Source organism: Dromiciops gliroides, chromosome 2 (genome assembly GCF_019393635.1).
Source record: "Dromiciops gliroides isolate mDroGli1 chromosome 2, mDroGli1.pri, whole genome shotgun sequence".
Lineage (NCBI taxonomy): Eukaryota > Metazoa > Chordata > Mammalia > Microbiotheria > Microbiotheriidae > Dromiciops > Dromiciops gliroides.
Genome location: NC_057862.1, coordinates 182,424,437 through 182,443,445, shown reverse-complemented (window position 1 = coordinate 182,443,445; position 19,009 = coordinate 182,424,437). Strand labels below are relative to the sequence as shown.

Below are 19,009 nucleotides of genomic sequence, written 5' to 3'. Positions count from 1 at the left end.
TTTCCCTACTCTGCCATCTTGGCTCTACTCCCAGAAGTCTTCCTTTTATTATTTCTTATGATAAAATACTATTCAGTAGCATATTATACCATAATTTCTAGAGGGATCTTCGTGTTGTTGGGAAGCCTCTTAGCTTCCAGTTTTTTGCTACCACAACAAGAGCTTCTATAAATATTTTTGTACATATATATGGTTTCTCACTTTCTTGGAAATCTTTTGGGATATAGGCCTGGGAATGGTATTGTTGGATCAAAGGATAAGCAGATTTTTATCAAATTCAGAGGTATAATTCCAAATTGTTTCCTCAAATGCCTGGATCAATTCAAAGATCCTCTTCAAGTCCATTAATGTGCCTGTTTTCCCATAGCTCCAGAAATATTTGTCATTTTTCTGTTTTATAAACTTTTCTAATCAGTTGGTTAAAGGTAGAACCTCAATTAGGTCACATTTTGGGGCAGCTAGATGGCGCAGTGGATAGAGCACTGGCCCTGGAGTCAGGAGTACCTGAGTTCAAATCCAGTCTCAGACACTTAATACTTAACTAGCTGTGTGACCCTGGGCAAGTCACTTAACCCCAATTGCCTCACTAAAAAAAAAAAAAAGAAAGAAAGAAAAATTAGGTCACATTTTTTTTTCTAATTAGTGATTTGGAGCATTTTTATAAGGCTATTGATAGCTTTTAATTCTTTCTTTGAAAACTGCCTCTTCATGTTCTTTGATAATTTGCCAATTGATGGATGTATCTTATTTTTATAAATTTAACCAGTCCTTAATATATCTTGGAAACGAAACTCTAATTAAAGATACTTGTTGCAAAGATTCCTCTCCCTACCTCTCCCCACCCCATTATTTTAGCTCCTAATCTTAGCTTCATTAGTTTTGTTTCTAAAAAATCTTCAAAATTTTTTATTGTCAAAATTGTCTATTTTTTCTGAAGTAATATAAATTTAATGGTCATGAATTCTCCTCTTCATAGACCTAAAAGGTAATCTTTGTTGGTCCTCTACCTTTTTTTTTTTAACTATATTATGTCACCTTTAGTTTCTGCCAGATTGCTATATGTTTTTCTCAGCAATTTTCATTGAATAGTGAGCCTTTATACAGTAGCTTGAGACTTTGCATTTCTCAAACACTAGCCATGTTCCTTTGCTTCTATATATTGTATACGACATCTGTTCCACTAATTAACCTCTCTATATGCTAACCAGTATCATATCATTTTGAAGATGCTAGTATAGTATAGTATCTGGTCCTATTGGGCACTTTCCTCCCCTACCCCACCCCCTTTTTTCATTATTTACCTTTGAGATTTTTGACCTTCATCCCTTCAGATGAATTTGCTTTTATTTTTTTTTCTCGCTCTATAATCTTTTGGCAGTTTGATTAATGTAGCACTGAGTAAGTAAATTATTTTAGATAGTGTCATCACTTTTATTCTACATGCTTGGCCTACTTATGTGCAGTTAATTATTTTGCAATTATTTATGTTTGTCATCATTTTTGTAAATATTTTTCTTTTAAGGTATATTCACACAGTTATTCTGTGATTCTTGGTAAATAGACTCCCAAGTTTTTTATCTACTCTATAGTTATTTTAAATGAAATCTATTTTTTATTTCTTTATATTGGATTTTGTTGGTAATATACAGAAATGCTGATTATTTAAGTGGATTAATTTTGTAATTTTCAACTCTATTATTAAGTGCTTCAATTAAGATTTTAGTTGACTAAAGGTTTCTCTAAATAAACCACTATATCATCTGTAAAACACAATGACATTCTTTCCTCTTTGCCTATACTCATTCTCCAGATTTTCTTTTCTTTCCTTATTTCTTTAGCCAGCATTACTAATAAGATATCAAATAATAGTGAGAATGGATATCCTAGCTTTACTCCTGATCTGACTGAAAAGGCCTCTATATATATATTTTGGGCTCTTAGTTTTAAACAGATCCTATTTATATTAAGTAAAGTTCTATTTATTCCAATGTTTTCCAACTTTTAAAAAAATTAGGAATGAGTGTTAAATCTAATCAAATAGTTTTTCTGCTCTTATTGATAAAGTCTTATGCATTTTTATTAGTTTTGTCTATTATGTAATTTCCAATATTGAACCAATTGTATATTTCTTTTTTTCCCAACTATATATTTCTATTACAAATCCTGTGTAGTCATGGTATATATATTTTTGTGATATGTTATAATTGATTTGCTAACATTTTATTTAAAAAAATTTGTGTGGGACTTGCAGTGGCAGAGCCAAGATTTTGGAGGAAAGACATTAAACACACAGAGTTCCTGACAAAATTACCCCCAAAACATCCGTAAAACAACTCCTGGACCAGCAAAACCCACAAAAAGATGGGCTGAGATTATTTTCCAGCCAAAGATAGTTTAGAGTGGGCCATGCTGAGCTACAAGAAGAGGCCAAGCCCGTGATCATGCCAACACAGTCCCCAGGCAGGCTGCATCAGAGAAATTTGCCCCTGAGCCACTGAATCAGCTGTAATACCAGCATCTTCTAGAAATAAGCTTATAGTCAAGTGAGAGGGCCGAAAGGCTGGCCAAGGGCAGGGTGGGAGGTGGAAAATAAAGGGGTATTTGTGGGACCTAAGGAGGAATTTGGCTATCCCACCCCAGCAGGGAACCAGGAAGAAATCTTTAGCAGCGGGAGGCCCAGGTGGGGGAGGGGCACAGGCTTGTTGAAGCTAAGAACCACAGTACACAAAGTACTGCTGGCTAGTTAATTAGCAAATTGGCTTAAGGTTATCTTCAGGACCAGAGAACAGGCCAGGAGAAAGACTTGCCCTTCCTCAAACTGAAACACTTGTGACCCTCTGAAGTTTGGGACAGTGTAGCTTGGAAGTAGGGCCCCACTGTAAGAGGGAGTTAAAAGTTTAGTAAAAGACAGAAAGATGAGCAAGCAAAGAAAGTTGAGAATTATAGAAAGTTTCTTAACAAGAAGGAAGAGAGTGGTGCACCCTCAGAAGAAGATAACAGAGTCAAAGTTCCAACATCCAAAGTTTCCAAGAAAAATATGAATTGGTCTCAGGCCATGGAAGCACTCAAAAGGGACATTGAATAGAAAGTAGGAGAGATAGAAGGAAGATTTAGAGAGATAGAAGAAGGAATGGAAAGAGAAATGAAAAAGATTCAGTAAAGCAAATCCAAATGAATAAAAACATAGAGGGCAATATGAAATATCTCCTTGGAAGAACAGCTGACCTAGAAAATAGATCCAGGAGAGATAATCTGAAAATCATTGGACTACTTGAAGACCATGACCAAAATAAGAGTTTAGACATCATCTTCCAAGAAATTGTCAGGGAAAATTGCCATGATATTCTAGAAGCAGAAGGTAAAATAGAAATGGAAAGAATCCACTCATTACCTCCTGAAAGAGATCCCAAAAGGAAAACCTCCAGGAATATTATAGACAAATTCTAGAGCTCCCAGGTCAAGGAGAAAATATTACAAGCAGCTAGCAAAAAGGAATTCAAATACTGTGGAGCCACAGTCAGGATAAGACAGGATTTAGCAGCTTCTACATTAAAGGACCAGAGGGCATAGGATATGATATTCCAGAGGGCAAAGGAACTGGGACTACAACCTAAAAATAACCTACCCAGCAAAACTGTGTATAATGTTTCAGGGGAAAAAATGGGACTTAAATGAAAAAGGGGACTTCCAGGCATTTTTGATGAAAAGACCTGAACTGGATAGAAAATTTGACTTTCAAATACAAGACCCTAGAGAAGCATAAAAAGGTAAACAGGAAATAGAAATCATGAGAGACCTTAAAAGGTTAAACTGTTTACATTCTTACTTTAAAAGATAATACTTCCAACTCAGAAGAACTCTGTATTAGGGCAGCTGAAAGGAATATACATAGACAGAGGGAATAGATCTGTTTTGAATATGAAAGGATGATATCTGTAAAACAATTGTCCATGTTTTTTGTGGGGCAGGCAGGATGGGGTGGCTTATGTCTGGGGCTGGATTTGGGCTCCAGGCCTCCTGGATCCAGGGCTGGTGCTTTGTCTACTGTATCACCAACAGACCCATGATGACATCTTTAAAATAAAGTTCAGGGGTAAGAGAAATGCACTGGAAGAAAGGGAAAGGGAGGGGTGGAAGGGTGTAAAAATGCTCACATAAAAGAAACAAGAAAAAGCTTATGGAAGGGAGGGAAAAAGGGGGAAGGAGTGGGGGAGTGAGTGAGCCTTACTTTCATCAGAATTGGTTCAAAGAGGAAATAACATAAACCTTCAAGTGGGTATAGTATATTTCGCCCTGAGGGAAAGTGGAAGGGGAAGGGGAAAAAGGCAGGGGGATGAAGGAAGGGAGGGCAGATTGGGGCAGGAGGCAGTAAAAAGCAAAACACTTTTGAGGAGGGATAGGGTGAAAGAAGATAGAAAATGGAGTAAATATCAAGGGGAGGGAATCGGATGGAGGGTAATACAGGTAGCAATAGTAACTGTGAAAGAAATGATGAGCAGGATGATATCAGAAGGACATATGAAAAATGCAAACCATCTATAGAGGAAGAACTGATGGTATTTGAATACAGATTGAAGCATAATTTTATTGCTTATTTCCTCTTTCTAAAGTTATTCTGTCTATTTTCTTTCACAACTTGAGTAATGTGAAGATGCTTGGCATAACTGCACATGTATGACTTATATTGAATTGCTTGATTCCATAGGGAGGGTTAAAGAGGGAGGGAGGAAGAAAATTTAGAACACAAAGTTTTTTAAAAATCAGTGTGAGAAAATGATGAGCAAGTGGATTTCAGAGAAATCTGGAAGGACTCACATGAACTGATGCTGAGTGAAATGATGAGAACCAGGAGAACATTGTACACAGTATCAACAACATTATATGTTGATCAACTGTGATAGACAACTCTTCTCAGCAATACAGGGGTCCAAGATAATTCCAAAGGACTCATGGTGGAAAATGCTCTCCAAATCCAAAAAAACAAAACAAAACCAAAAAAACTGTGGAATCTCAATGCAGATTGAACCATACTATTTCTACTTTTTTATTTTTCTTTTTTTGAAGTTTTTCTCTTTTGCTCTGATTCTTCTTTCACAGCATGGCTAATATGGAGATAAGTTTAGTGTGATTGTACATATATAACCTATATCAGATTGTTTGCTGTCTTGGGGAGGTGGGTGGGAGGGGAGGGAAAAGAGGGAGGGAGAAAAATTTGTAACTAAAAATCTTATAAAAACAAATGTTGAAAACTATCTCTACATATAACTAGAAAAAAAATTTTTAATTATAAAAAAATAAACATGCTCAGAATAAAAATATATTTTTAGCATCACTTTTTATGGTAGCAAAGCATTGGAAACAAAGTAAATATAGGTAAACAGATTCAAGAAAACAATATACACAAAGACAGTGTAAATGGAAAAAAAAATCATAAAAAAGTTAAAAGTGAATGTTGCAATATTACAAAAAACAAGCATGGCTCCAAAGAGGAGGTATGAGAAAATATCATCACTTCACCCCTTCTCAGAGGTGGTATGTCTACAAATGTGTTACATTACACATCTTATTGGACTTTTGATGTATTGATCAATTATGCTGATTTTTACATCCTTTTTCTTAATTTTTTTCTTTAAAATGTATTGTTTGTTACATGGAATGGCTTTCTGGGAAAGGGAGGATGTAAACTGGGGGAAATTATAATAATAAAGAACACATCTATAAAAATTTACTTTAAAAATTCAGCATGTCTAAGATTGAACTCATTATTTTTCTCCTAAACCTTTCTTCTTCTTCTTCCTCCTCCTCCTCCTCCTCCTCCTCCTCTTCCTCCTCCTCCTCCTCCTCCTTCTTCTTCTGGCAAATGAGGGTTAAGTGACTTGCCCAGGGTCACACAGCTAGTGTCAAGTGTCTGAAGCCGGATTTGAACTCAGATGCTCCTGAATCCAGGGCCAGCGCTTTATCCACTGTGTCACCTAGCTGCCCCCCTGAACCTTTCTTCTTAATTTTCCTGTTAGTGTTGAGGGCACCACCATTATTGTAGTAATCCAGTTTTATGATCCAGATGTCATCCTTTACTCTCTCACCCTTCTCTTCCCCAGATCCTTATTCAGTCAAGTTGATTCTACCATCATAACAATTCTTCTACACATACTCTTCTGTCCCCTACACTGCAGAAAGCTGGGAAACAATTTTTACAGCCAATGTTTCTGATAAAGGTCTTATTTCTAAAATATGTAGGGAACTAAATCAAATTTATAAGAATTCAAGTCATTCCCCAATTGAGAAATGGTCAAAGGATATGAACAGGCAGTTTTCTGATGAAGTCAAAGCTATCTATTGCCATATGAAAAAATGCTCTAAATCACTATTGATCAGAGAAATGCAAATTAAAACAACTCTGAGGTACCACCTCACCCCAATCAGATTGTTTAATATGACAAAAAAGGAAAATAATAAATGTTGGAAAAGCTGTTGAAAAATTGGAACACTAATGCATTGTTGGTGGAGTTGTGAACTGATCCAGCCAATCTAGAGAGCAATTTGGAACTATGCCCAAAGGGCTATGGGACTCTTCATACCCTTTGACCCAGTGGTACCACTACTAGGTCTGTATCCCAAAGAGACCATAGAAAAGGGAAAAGGACCCACTTGTACAAAAGTATTTATAGCATCTCTCTTTGTGGTGGCAAAGAATTGGAAATCGAGGGAATGCCCATCAATAGGGGAATGGCTAAACAAGTTGTGGCATGTGAATGTAATGGAATACTATTTTGCTGTAAGAAACGATGATCAGGAGGAGTTCAGAGAAACGTGGAAGGACTTACGTGACCTGATTCTGACTGAGAAGAGCAGAACCAGGAGAACATTGTACATAGTAACAGCAACATTGTGTGATGAACAATGGGGATGGACTTGGCTCTTCTCAGCAGTGCAATGATCCAAAACAGTTTCAAAGAACTCATGATAGAAAATGTTCTCAACATCCAGAAAAAAATAACTATGAATTATGAATGCAAATTGAACCATACTGTTTCTACTTTTGGACTGTTTTTTTTCTCTTTCTTTTTTGAGGTTTTTCCCTTGTGCTCTGATTCTTCTTTCATAAGAAGACTAATGTAGAAATATGTTTAATGTGATAAAACCTATATCAGACTGCTTTCTGTCTTGGGAAGGAGGGAGGGAAGGGGGGTGGGTGGGAGAAAAAAATTTGGAACTAAAAATCCTGTGAAAACAAATGTTGAAAACTATCCTTATATGTAACTGGAAAATGATAAATTACTTTAAATTTTTTTTTAAAAATCATAATCTACAAACTTAAAAATTTTTTTTTTAAAAAGTATAGTGTACAAGTGTACTGCAATTGAGACAAGTGATCTTCTTGGATGTTTCCCCATATATCATCCCTATCTTCCCTATTGTATTCTTTCTCCCCTACCCCCTTCTTTATCCTGGAAGTTGTTGATTTTGGTGATAATGTTTCTAGGATTTTTCATTTTTCAGTTTCCTTTAGAGGATGTGACCAATGGATTCTTTTCTTTCTGTTTTTGTCCTCTTGTTCTAATATATCTGAAATAATTTTCTTTCCTGATATATATTTTTAAAATATGAAGTCTAAACTTTTTTGGGGGGGGGCATGACTTTCTTGTAGTGCAGTGATTTTAAAATAATCTCTCCTTATATTTTTAAAGACAGTTGTTTTTGATATTGAGTTTCCTCATATTTCCTTCTTATTTTTTAATCTTTTCTCTTTAGAGCCATCTTTGTTTAGACCATTTTAATTTTTAAGAAGTCTGTTGCTTGGATAAGTTTCTATATGTTTTATACTAAGGCACTTCTTCTTTCTTTCTTTTTTTCTTTTTTTTGTGGGGCAATGAGGGTTAAGTGACTTGCCCTGGGTCACACAGCTAGTAAGTGTCAAGTGTCTGAGGCCGGATTTGAACTCAGGTCCTCCTGACTCCAGGGCTGGTGCTCTATCCACTGCACCACCTAGCTGCCCCACTTATTCTTCTTTCAAGTGTTACTTCCATACCTTTCATTTTTTTCCCACTTCTTTCCTCAAGGGCTCTCATCTTGTTTGTAAAATAATTTTAAACCCCTTTTTAAAAAAGTCTTTTGGCTTTATTTTTCCAGGAATTCTCATTGAAATTTGTGAAGGGATTGTAGTTGAGGAAGTAGTGAGAAAGAATATAAGTTTTCAAAGGATCATGAATCATGTTGTTTATTACACATAGGCATACAAGCCTGTGGCTCTCTCACCCTACAGTTCCATGGGCATACAACAGTGGCTCAAACATTCTGTGACATGCATATCCCAATTGAAAGCCTAGATCCCTTAATGTATTGTTAATATGAATACATGGATCACCTGGATTTGATGGAGGTACCTTATTATCCAGATGGATTTTATGAGACCCTGGATTAATAGGAGCAAAATGCCCTTTGCTCAAAAACTTCAAAGTGAAAGCAGACAGTCCCTATTTTCTTTCCTCAAGAGACTAGACAGTCTCAAATACCCCTTTGAAATTCCCATTCACTACTATCTAGACTCCCCTGTCTTTGATAATATCTTTCCTGTTTCCACATAATCTAACCATAGCATCTGCTTTAAGTTGAACTGTTAAACTGATTTGTATTGTTTAACTGATTTACATTTTTAATGGCTTGATCTATAATCATGCCAATGAAGTTATTCTGTAACCTGTGAGCAAAGGAACCTTAAAAACCCTTAGAAAGAAGGGGAGCTCTGAGCTTCCCTCTTAGGACAGGAGTCTCCACTGTGATCATGTGTTATGTATTTCTTCTTGGGACAGAATATTAAATTGATATCATGTCTTTTTGTCAGTCTCTGATCTGCTTTGTCTTGTAGGAGATATCATGTTCTCTGATATCGTTTTGGTAGGAGATAGTAGAAGATATTATAATTTCTCTGATCTGTTTATTAATTTATAGGAGAAATTAGATTATTTCTCTGATTTGTTTGTAGGAGATAGGCAGATACAAAAGCTATATTTTAATATTCAGCAGTATCTACCCATATCTGATTGTTGTGGTAGAGTAGGTTCACAGGGATAGAATGGAATAGGTACTTTATTATTTTTTTTTCCAGACCTTATGACCATCTTTATAAAAAACACAAATCAAGCAGCCCCTCCCCAGGACAATTCTAGGGAATTGGAGGTAGTGGCCCCGGAAAAGGGGAGGAGGAAGTTTCAGAGAAGGGGTGGGGGAGTATTTCTAATAGGGGTGGAAGCCTTTTCCAAGCACCTCATTTTCAGTTCAAATACCTTTTTTTTTTTTTAAGTGAGGCAATTGGGTTTAAGTGACTTGCCCAGGATCACACAGCTAATAAGTGTTAAGTGTCTGAGGCTGGATTTGAACTCAGGTACTCCTGACTCCAGGGCCAGTGCTCTATCCACTGCACCACCTAGCTGCCCTGTCAAATACCTATTATTATTCTTTGGGAGGGGAAGATTAGTCCAGAGAGAGTTAAGTGGCCTCCAGGAGGGTGGAATGTTAGTCACATGACTTGGGGAGGGGGAAAGGATGAGTGGTTTCAGTGCTCTAGGAAGTCTCTGCCCCTCCCCACAAAGGGGAAAGGGGCCCAAACCATTTTTGTACCCGCCCTAACCCTAGCAGCACACCTAGCCCCACACGTTGTTTTTGAGTTCTGGGGATCCTGGGCTGCCTCAGCCATGTGGGACAACTGAAAGGCAAGGAGACCAGGGTTGAAAGACAGGAGCAGGCCATTGCAGGGAAAGGGCCAGGTGGCCAACACAGTTTGAGTCAGGGGAAGCAGAAGTAATATCCTCCAGTCCCAGGCTGATGTCCACAGGCCAGAGTCAAAAGTCAGCAGCAGGCTTGGGGGTGCAGTGAAGATGGCCATGGCCAACAGCTTAGACAGTGCCCCCTGCCTACTCCCTGCCAGCCCCCAGCATCTGAGGCCCTCCCTCAGTGTCACTCCAGATGCCCCCTGAAGGGAATATTCAAAGTGGTTGAGTGCCCAATGTCAGACAGGTCCAAAACCGCAAATGGGGTTTGGGGTCATGTGCAGATGAGCTGCTCCTTAGGGGGAAGCTTCAGGTTGGGGAGCAGTGGAGCCTGGGTGCCCACCTGCTCTTCACTGCTGGGCTAGTAGATGCCCTCTGTCTGTTGTTTCTCTCAAAGCTTCCAACCCAGCAGGACCAGTAACACTACCAGGAGGAGGATACCCAGTACTGAGAATACAGTGACGATGGCAATAACTGCACCCTGGAAAAGGGCCCCACTAGCTGGTGATGCTGTGGAAGGGGTAGTAGTGTTGCTTTCATTCTGGGTATAGCCAGTAATATGTGCCAAGGTGGGCTGGGAGTTCAAGAGCTGCAGGCTCAGTGCCAAGCACAGGCCAAGGCCAGGGCTTCTCACCGTGGGCTCCTGGGGAACTGAACCAGGACTGTGCCTCAGCTGACCTGGCTCCCACTCCCAAACTGCAGGACTTCCAGTGGCTACTGCATCTCAGGCCACTGGCACCAGCTTTCAGCTCTGGTCCTCAGTTTGGTAGTGGATCCCTTCTGTCCCTCACTGGTCTCAGGCCCGCTCCACTCTTTCACATCCCAGTAGGTACTTTAGTGACAGTGAGTCAGGTACTTTACTCCATAAGTCAGTACTAAGAGCCTCTTTTCACCCCACAATGCACGCCATTGAATATAAGGACATTGTGATTAGTAAGGTTTGCTAACATTATATGCCTGGATTAGATGAAGTTGACTAAGTTTATGTTTGCTAATTTTGCATTCATAGTCCTAATTGTAGCTAAGCAAGCCAATTATTGGGTACATAAGAACTTCCCAGTACATAGTCAGTGATCAAATATGAGTCATATTTGTCATTTAGGGCCTAATAATAGGCCAATCCTTATAAATGTGTTCAAGATATGTTTTTCTTTTGAGGCTTTTAGATAGATAGATAGATAGATAGATAGATAGATAGATAGATAGATAGATAGATGTTTTAGAGTCTTTCTTTTCTTCTGTGTCTTGGGTATCCTTGGCACCACAATAGTTCTTCAAGGTCAGAGTCTTTTTTTTTTAAAACTTCTTCTCAAAGACTTACTTCCTGAATTGAGACTTTGTATTAGGGCCAGGCTTTGTGCACTTGTGACTCTGGGTGAGTCATTTAACCTCTGCCTCAATTTTTTAAACTTTAAAATGGGGATAAAATAAAGCATCTACCTCTCAGGGTTGTGGTGAGGCTCAAATGAGATACTCGCAAACTGCTTAGCACAGTGCCTGGCACTTAGTAAGCACTATATAAGTTCTTATTCTCTTGCCTTTCATCCCTTTTCCTCTCCTCCCCTTTATATTTAGTCCTAATCTGGGGCAATGAGGCAGCTTACAATCTTACTTTTTTTTTTTTTCAGTGGGGCAATGAGGGTTAAATGACTTGCCCAGGGTCACACACCTAGTAAGTGTCAAGTGTCTGAGGCCAGATTTGAACTCAGGTCCTCCTGAATCCAGGGCCAGTACTTTATCCACTGTGCCACCTAGCTGCCCCCACAACCTTACTTTTATAATTTTCTTTGTTTTATTTCAACAGTATGTTCCTCCAGATCTCTGCATCTGCAATTTTGTACTGGAACAGTCTCTCTCTGTAAGAGCTCTACAGGAAATGCTTGCCAACACAGGTGAAAATGCTAGTGAAGGGGTAAGTACCTGATGCATATTCTTAGAGTGAAGTAAAATGCACTGTAGCTCCCAAGCATGTGGTGTTTTTCACTCATCCTCCTGATCTTTAATTGGAAGACTTTGGAATCTTTGAGTTGATCCAAATGAGTATGATAAAATCTGGGCTCCATTTTAGGTTTCTATTTTCTTCTACTTCTCTCACTTCGGGCCTCATTCCTTCTTCCTTTGCATTGATTAGCCCATACTCTGGATAAATGAGACTAGGTATCCAGGAGACTACAAGGCAACTTCAGGATCAAATTATCATCAAAGTTATGACCATCTCTATAAGGAAACTGGTTAGAAATTAAGGGTGCTTTTCTTGATACTTTATCAGTAGAATAATCGTGGTTAGCAACTCTGTGTAGCCATTTTAATCTTCTAGTTTTGTCGCAGTCCTTGGAAAAATCTGGGAGAAAGGTAAGGTCTTTGGAATAGTTTTAGAGTAATCTCACTTCACTTCTGACAGGTAAATAAAATGGAATTTTAAGTTACTATTTTCAATGAAATTGTGCTACACCATTTAGCCAAGGAATAATACCTAGTAGTATCTCCCATGTCAGGCAATATATCAGAGCCTTAACACCAAATGTCTCTCCGTTGCAATAAAAGGGTCACTGGAAATAGGAGTCAGAAGACTCATGTTCTAGTTCTGGATCTGCCACCAAATAGCTGTATAACTCTTGTGCAAACACAATTTAACATCTTTAGGCTTCAATTTTCTTCCCTATAAAATGAAGAGATCCTTTCCAACTAACTAGTATGACCTTAGGTAAGTTTGTTCTCTAGGTCTGCAATGATGGACTTCAATCAGTTACTGAGATTATAATTTGTATTGTTCTCTGAAGGTTTGAGGGTTGTTGTTTTCTTCCTTATGCCATTTAGTTTCTAATTTAGTTTCCATTAATTATCCCTATTCACTGAACCTGATCACCCTGTAGTTCCCTTCTTTCAAAACACACAGAAAAATGGTCATATTTGGATACCAGCAATATAGTACTACAGTTTGATACGAACTGCTCAGGGACAGATTTCCTGATTATTTGCTTATCTATTCTCCAATACTAATATTTCTTAATTTCAATCTAAAGAACCCCAAAGAATGTGGTCCCTTTGTGCCTCAGTGGTAAATCTCAATTCCTTCATGTTTTTGAATGAAGGAAGATAAATTTTAAGAGGTGAAATATCTAATTTAGAGTTATGTTACTTCTGATAACAAGTAGAAAATTAAGAGATTGTTTTTCCAGGAACATTTCTTTTTGGTAATACCTTATCCTGATCTGATCAAACTATAAAACTTATTTACTACTACCTTATGTTTTGTTATCCATAGGAAAAGAATCTCCCTCTTGCTCTGCCATACCCCCATCCCATGGTGATTTTGTGTGTGTGTGTATGTGTGTGTGTGTTTATGCCAATTTACCTTAGTGTATTTTTTTAGAAAATTTTCCCATTTTATGTATGTATTAATGCCAATTTACCTTACTGTATTTTTTAAAAGAAAATTTTTCCCATTCTGTAGTTTCCTAAAGTCTCTAATAACCTTGGGGAGGGAAGAAACTGACCAGGGGATAAGGAAGAGCAGAGTGGCAAGGAAGAAGCTCCCCTTATGCTGCCATCTGGCAATATTGCCATTTTCATTAATTAGTCTTACTAACTAGATGTTAAACTCTATTATTTCTTCATTGCAAAAGGATTGAAAATTATGGCCCTGTGCCCTCTAAATTTGTCATCCATGTATAAAGGCTCAGTTGCCCTCACCTAGTACTGTTATATTAATTAGAAAAATTTGGTATACTAAGATGTTAGACCATAAACATCTAATCTGACTATCATCTTTGTTTATTGTGTGATCCTCCCATAATTTTAAAATTAGCTCTAAGCACCAACATTCAGCAAAGACTGAGGAACATTTGTATGTATGTATGTATGTGTGTTTATGTATATATGCACACATACCTACAGAAAAAAGACAGACAGATGTGGTTAGAATGAAAAACACTGGAAATGGTTGGTAATTATATTTCTCTATCTGAGTTGTATATCCTGCTGGAGAAATACACATGCTTTGGCATATGTGTGTAGTTCTCTGGGTATGCTATATGCTCCAGGGAAGGAGAGTATGAGAATTGGGCTGTTGAACCAAAACATTTCATTTACCAAACTCTCAGAAGAATTATATGAAACAAGAAACCAACCAGGAATTATCTGATGACAAATATCTAGCCCTGTAAATGGATAATGTTATATTCTCTGATATGTATTTCATACTTGGAAACCTTTTAAAATTCATTTCATTAGTTATTTTCTTTACAGCTGCTCATGAGATAGGTCAGAAAGTTTGCCTGTATTGCAATGTGAAGGATCAGAGTCACAGAAAGGTAATATAATCACGAGATACAATTAAAGTATTCATCTCTAAAAGCCTTACTCCTGATTGCTAGCTTCTTAAAGGGCAGGAACCAGAGTTTATTTTTTCAATGTATCTCCTTGAAACCTAGGATAGTGCCTTGCACATAGTAGGCTTCCAAAATATATTTATTGAATTGAGTTGAATAAGTCAAATCTGATCCTGTTCTCAAGAGATTATGCCTAAAAATCATTTGCTAAAATGTACACAGTTCACCGCTGGCAGAAGTGGAATTGGAACTCAAAAGCTCTAGAATTACTAGTGTCTTGCTTAGCCTAAGTTTACAACAGAACTTTCCATTATATAGGTCAGAAATTCTTAACCTGGACATCATGAACTTCTCTTTTTTTAAAAATACTTGGATAACCATTTTTAATATCATAGGTTTCCTTTGTGATCTTATGTATTTTATTTAAGCATTTAAAAACATTATTATGAACAGTTTATAGGCTTTATCAGGCTTGTTGTCCAAGACACACAAAAAAGGTGAAGAACCTTTCATCTAGCTGGAATATTTCCATCTCCCTTTCAAACCCTTGAACACGGGTCCAAACACAATTTCTATATTATAAAAATGATGAATACAGAGACAGTAGTATTTTCATTTTCCATACTCTGTGTGTGTCTGTGTGTCTGTCTGTGTCTGTCTGTGTCTGTGTCTGTGTGTTAGGGAATGGTGGAAGACCACTGGTGGTAATGCATAGAGCCCTATTCATAATTACTCTATAAAAGACACTTGATATTAGTGGTTATTCTTGAATGGAAGGAAAATGGGTGTTCCTTAACATTTTATTTCTATAAAATTTCAAATTTAACAAATACTTTTTAAGTCTTAAATATGTATAGATTACTATGCCAAGATTAAGAATCAGTCCCTGCTCTCATTTCTTTCCTTTCTATCACTTATCTTTTCTCATTTCCCTATTTGATTATTAAAAACTAAGCAAAGCAAAAGATTCTTTGATTGTAAAATTGCATGTATTATATTTATGGGCTTGTATAATTATTGGGGATATAACAATATTCTAGACAGAGCAGTTTCCTAAATTCAGATGTGATCTAGACTCTGTGACTTTAAGCCAAATTACTTCTTCTTAGGCCTTAGTTTATTCATTTGTAATAAGAAGGGATTAGACTAGGTAGGCTACAGGGCTTCTAAAATCACAGTTATTTTTTATTATTAATTATGATGCTAAAACAATACCAGTTATCTTTGCCTGCATAGGAGCCTTCAATACCTGTTGACTATTAACACAGTATACACAATTAAGCTGAATTTTTTTTTTTTACCATCTGTCATAAAAAGCTAAATTATTTCCAAGAGACATTGTTGTTTCTTGGCTGTAACATCAGATTGTGAATTAAGCCTTTGTTCTTTACTCATTATTTATTTTGACAAATTGAACCTGTTATCCAACTTCACTAGACTTTTAGTTCCCCTGTTTTAAAATGAAACAATAATGCTTGTTCTCTGTCTGCATTGGTCCGTACTATAAAGAACTGCATAAGAATTGGGTCTTAAAAACAAATAGTAGTAGTCCTGGTTTAAATTGAGTCACTATCCTCATTCTCTCTATTTTTTTTCTGGAATAATAGGCTGAAACTCAAGCGCCAATGATTTTGAAACCTATATTTTTTACAGCTTCCTTCAAACAGCAGATAGATTAATTATGGGAATTTTGAAACATGATAGGCCTCCAGGCCAATATTTTGAAACCTTTGTTTCTGCACAGATTATTGGTAAGCTGAAATCACTTCTCATTACCACCTCCTCTTTTCCCTATTTCAAGAACTTATGGTGGCATAACACATTTTTATGTATTATCCTATAAACTGAAGTTGATGCAAATTTTTGCAAATAATAGGACATTTAAAATACAGTATTGCATTACTCCATCAACTTTTTGTCAAAATCAGTTTAGCAGCCTTATTTCTATTGTTGCTTCTATTTTCCGTCTCTGCATGAGAAAAAAAAAGAAATATTTTTGTGTGTGTGTCAAAAATCACATCCATTATTTTCATTTTTTTCCTAGACAGGGAATTACAAATTATGTAACTGCTGTACTGACCACTTTCCTTAAGTGAACTTATTCTTGTAAATCTAATTATGAAAAAGCCCTATAGAACTATGTTGGAAATTATATTATTTTGCAACTCTATGTGGTGTCATGTTCTAATATGCACTGGAAAAATAATAAATTATACATACAATACGGTTATTTAATTTTAGTCCTGGTTACAAAATATTGGCCATTGGGTAAAACCACCTTTGCTGTTCTCATTCAATTGACTTTAATAATATATCACTGTAATTTTCTCAAATTACTCAAAAGATTTAGAATAACTTGCATAACCAAATGATCTGCATACACTGAAGTATCCATTTACCATCTTGTTTTGTTTTTTAATTTTGCTAGTCCAATGACCTCTCTGAATGGGTATGTTATTCCTTCCTTTAATTATGTATATATTTTGCATGAACAACTGACTCCAGCTGTGTTTGTAATGAACTGAGGCCTTCCACTTGTTAAGTGTCTAGGATAGTTTCCATTCTGTGTGCCTAAGTAATTTAGAAAACACTACTATACCACACTCTTCAATCTTGTAGAATTAAAAGTGCATATACACTTTTAAGCTTATCATAAAATGGCCCTTTGAACTTCTGCTCTATAATTAGGAGACTGACTTGTCTATGTGCTCATTTTTTCCCCCTTCAAGACATTGAAAATTGTTTTTAATGTATCTCTTCTGAGGATGTGGTTTGGGCAGCACATGCCCAGTGGTTTCAACTTGGCACAGATGTCAGAAGCATGCAGCCTTTTCTTAATTCAAGATATTAGTAGCATTAATGCACTTTTGATGTTATTATGCAACTGCAGTTTTACTTTTCCATAAGGCTGGAGTTCATAATATGAATGAAAAAAGCTACTATAAAATTTTACCTTTTGCTCATATGTCTTACATTCACCATTCCTAGATTAAACCAATAAATTAAGCAAACAGTAAATTTAGCAATTAAAAAATAAGCATTGTGACCAAACTAGCTTTTTATACTTTGTCATATTCTGAGTAGAGGTGTTTTCACGTGAAAGAACCTTTACAATCAGATTTTAAAACTATACCTTGCCTCTTTTGAAGCCTTTGTTTTCTTCCATGTTAGGGAAGCTGTCTTTTTACTGCAATTGGCTCACTTGAGTTTGACTCATCAAATTCAAAACTGATGTGCTTTTTTCATGCTAGTTCAATAGTGGTGGCAATTAGCATTGTTATTATTTTACATGCACTGGAGTCTTCATTCCTGCTATAGATGTGTAAAAGTACTGTTGGAGCATTTATCATACAGTAATGATTGCTCATATCTTCTCAAAATGCTACCTGAGCTTCCTCCAGTGTGCTAGACCAAAAATGGTTATTATTTGGTCTAGTTGCAAAAAGGTTCCTTTACAACGTTTTCCAGGTAGTTTAAGGCTTCTCTGACATGACTTGTAAAGGAAAAATGACATTTGGAGGTCCCATGGTGGTATTTGTTAATTTTTTAATAGAAAATCCTACAATGAATATATTATTTATGGGGGAGTTGCTTTAACTCTCACTGAATTTTTAGGGTAGGTATTCACTAACCCTGAACTTTAGTATGTCTGAATCAAGAGAATTTTTTTTTCCAAAAATGTGATTGTTTTTATTAAAAGAATGGAAAACGTTCAAAATGCATGAAATTTTAGAGTTGAGCCCCTTGAAGCTTATTTACTTGCATTTCTTGGAGGCTGTTAAACCTTTTCTTTTTTATCTTTCTTGCTACAAAAATATTGTTTTGTATAAGTCTTGAATGAACTATAGAAAGCATCAGCTTATTTATTGTTTTTCATGAAAATTTATTCCAAAACAGCAAATTTAGATATGGTAGTGGAGAGTGGTGAACCTTATGGAAATGCAACACTGAATTGATTATGGCCTCTGCTTTTGAGTCAAAAGACAACCACCAAAGGTTCAATCCTTTCCCTATACCACTGTAGGGGATTAGAATTGATGGTATATTGTACTTCAAAAGTAAGAAGATATGCAATTAAGATAAGGGGCTGGATGAATAACAAATAAGAAGCAGAAGAAACAGTTTGAAAATGTGGAGAAATGGTGTGGGAGGAAGAATGTGTGAAACTGTGGGATCCTTCCATCCATTAGAGTCATATGTTCATCTTATCCATTCCTCTCCTAATTCTGTCAAATGCCATTACATTTATCCTAAGGCTCTTTTCTGGGTCCTGAAATATTAAAGGCCAAAATGGTGTAATAGAAAGTGCTCTGGACTGGTAGTCAAGGACCCTGGGTTCCAGCCCAGGCTTTGCTACTACCTTGTGTGACCTTGGGCAAATTACTTAATCACTTGATGCCTTAGTTCCTTTATCTCTAAAACGAAGAAATTGGCCTGCCAGATTTTTAAGGTCATAGAATTTCAATCAGAAGAGACTTTAGTAGCCAACTAATTCAATCCATACCTATAAAGGAATTCCCCTTATACTGTATGTGGCAAGTGGTCATCATGTTTTTGATTGAAGATTTCTTGTCCCTTCCAGTTCTAGCATTCTATTATTCTCTATTGTGGACATTATAATCATATGATATAGTATGTTTTTGCTTTAATATTTTCACTTACTGAGACCTTACAGTTTGTGACTATATCCTCTCTGTGTCCTCTATGGCTCTCTCAGTACTCTATGAGACCACCTGGACAAGGCCTTTCTATTGTTTTAAGAGTATTAGCAGGGGGAAGTATGCCAACATCTATCTAACTTAGGAGTTAGTGTTTGTGTTTCCTGTAGTTACCATTGAGAGGATATATACATATATATATTTGCATCATTATATTAATGAGTGTCATCTGCTGCAGTTTCATTAATTAAAA

General features: G+C 36.6%; 1 protein-coding gene across 1 annotated transcript in view; it reads left to right on the top strand.

The window, feature by feature from the left end:
- Positions 1-19,009, top strand: part of RYR3 (ryanodine receptor 3) — a 681,173-nt gene that overhangs the window by 248,889 nt on the left and 413,275 nt on the right. Inside the window, exon 3 of the mRNA XM_043982013.1 lies at positions 11,572-11,679. Coding sequence (XP_043837948.1) covers positions 11,572-11,679 — 108 coding nt within the window. The remainder of the gene's footprint in view (positions 1-11,571; positions 11,680-19,009) is intronic.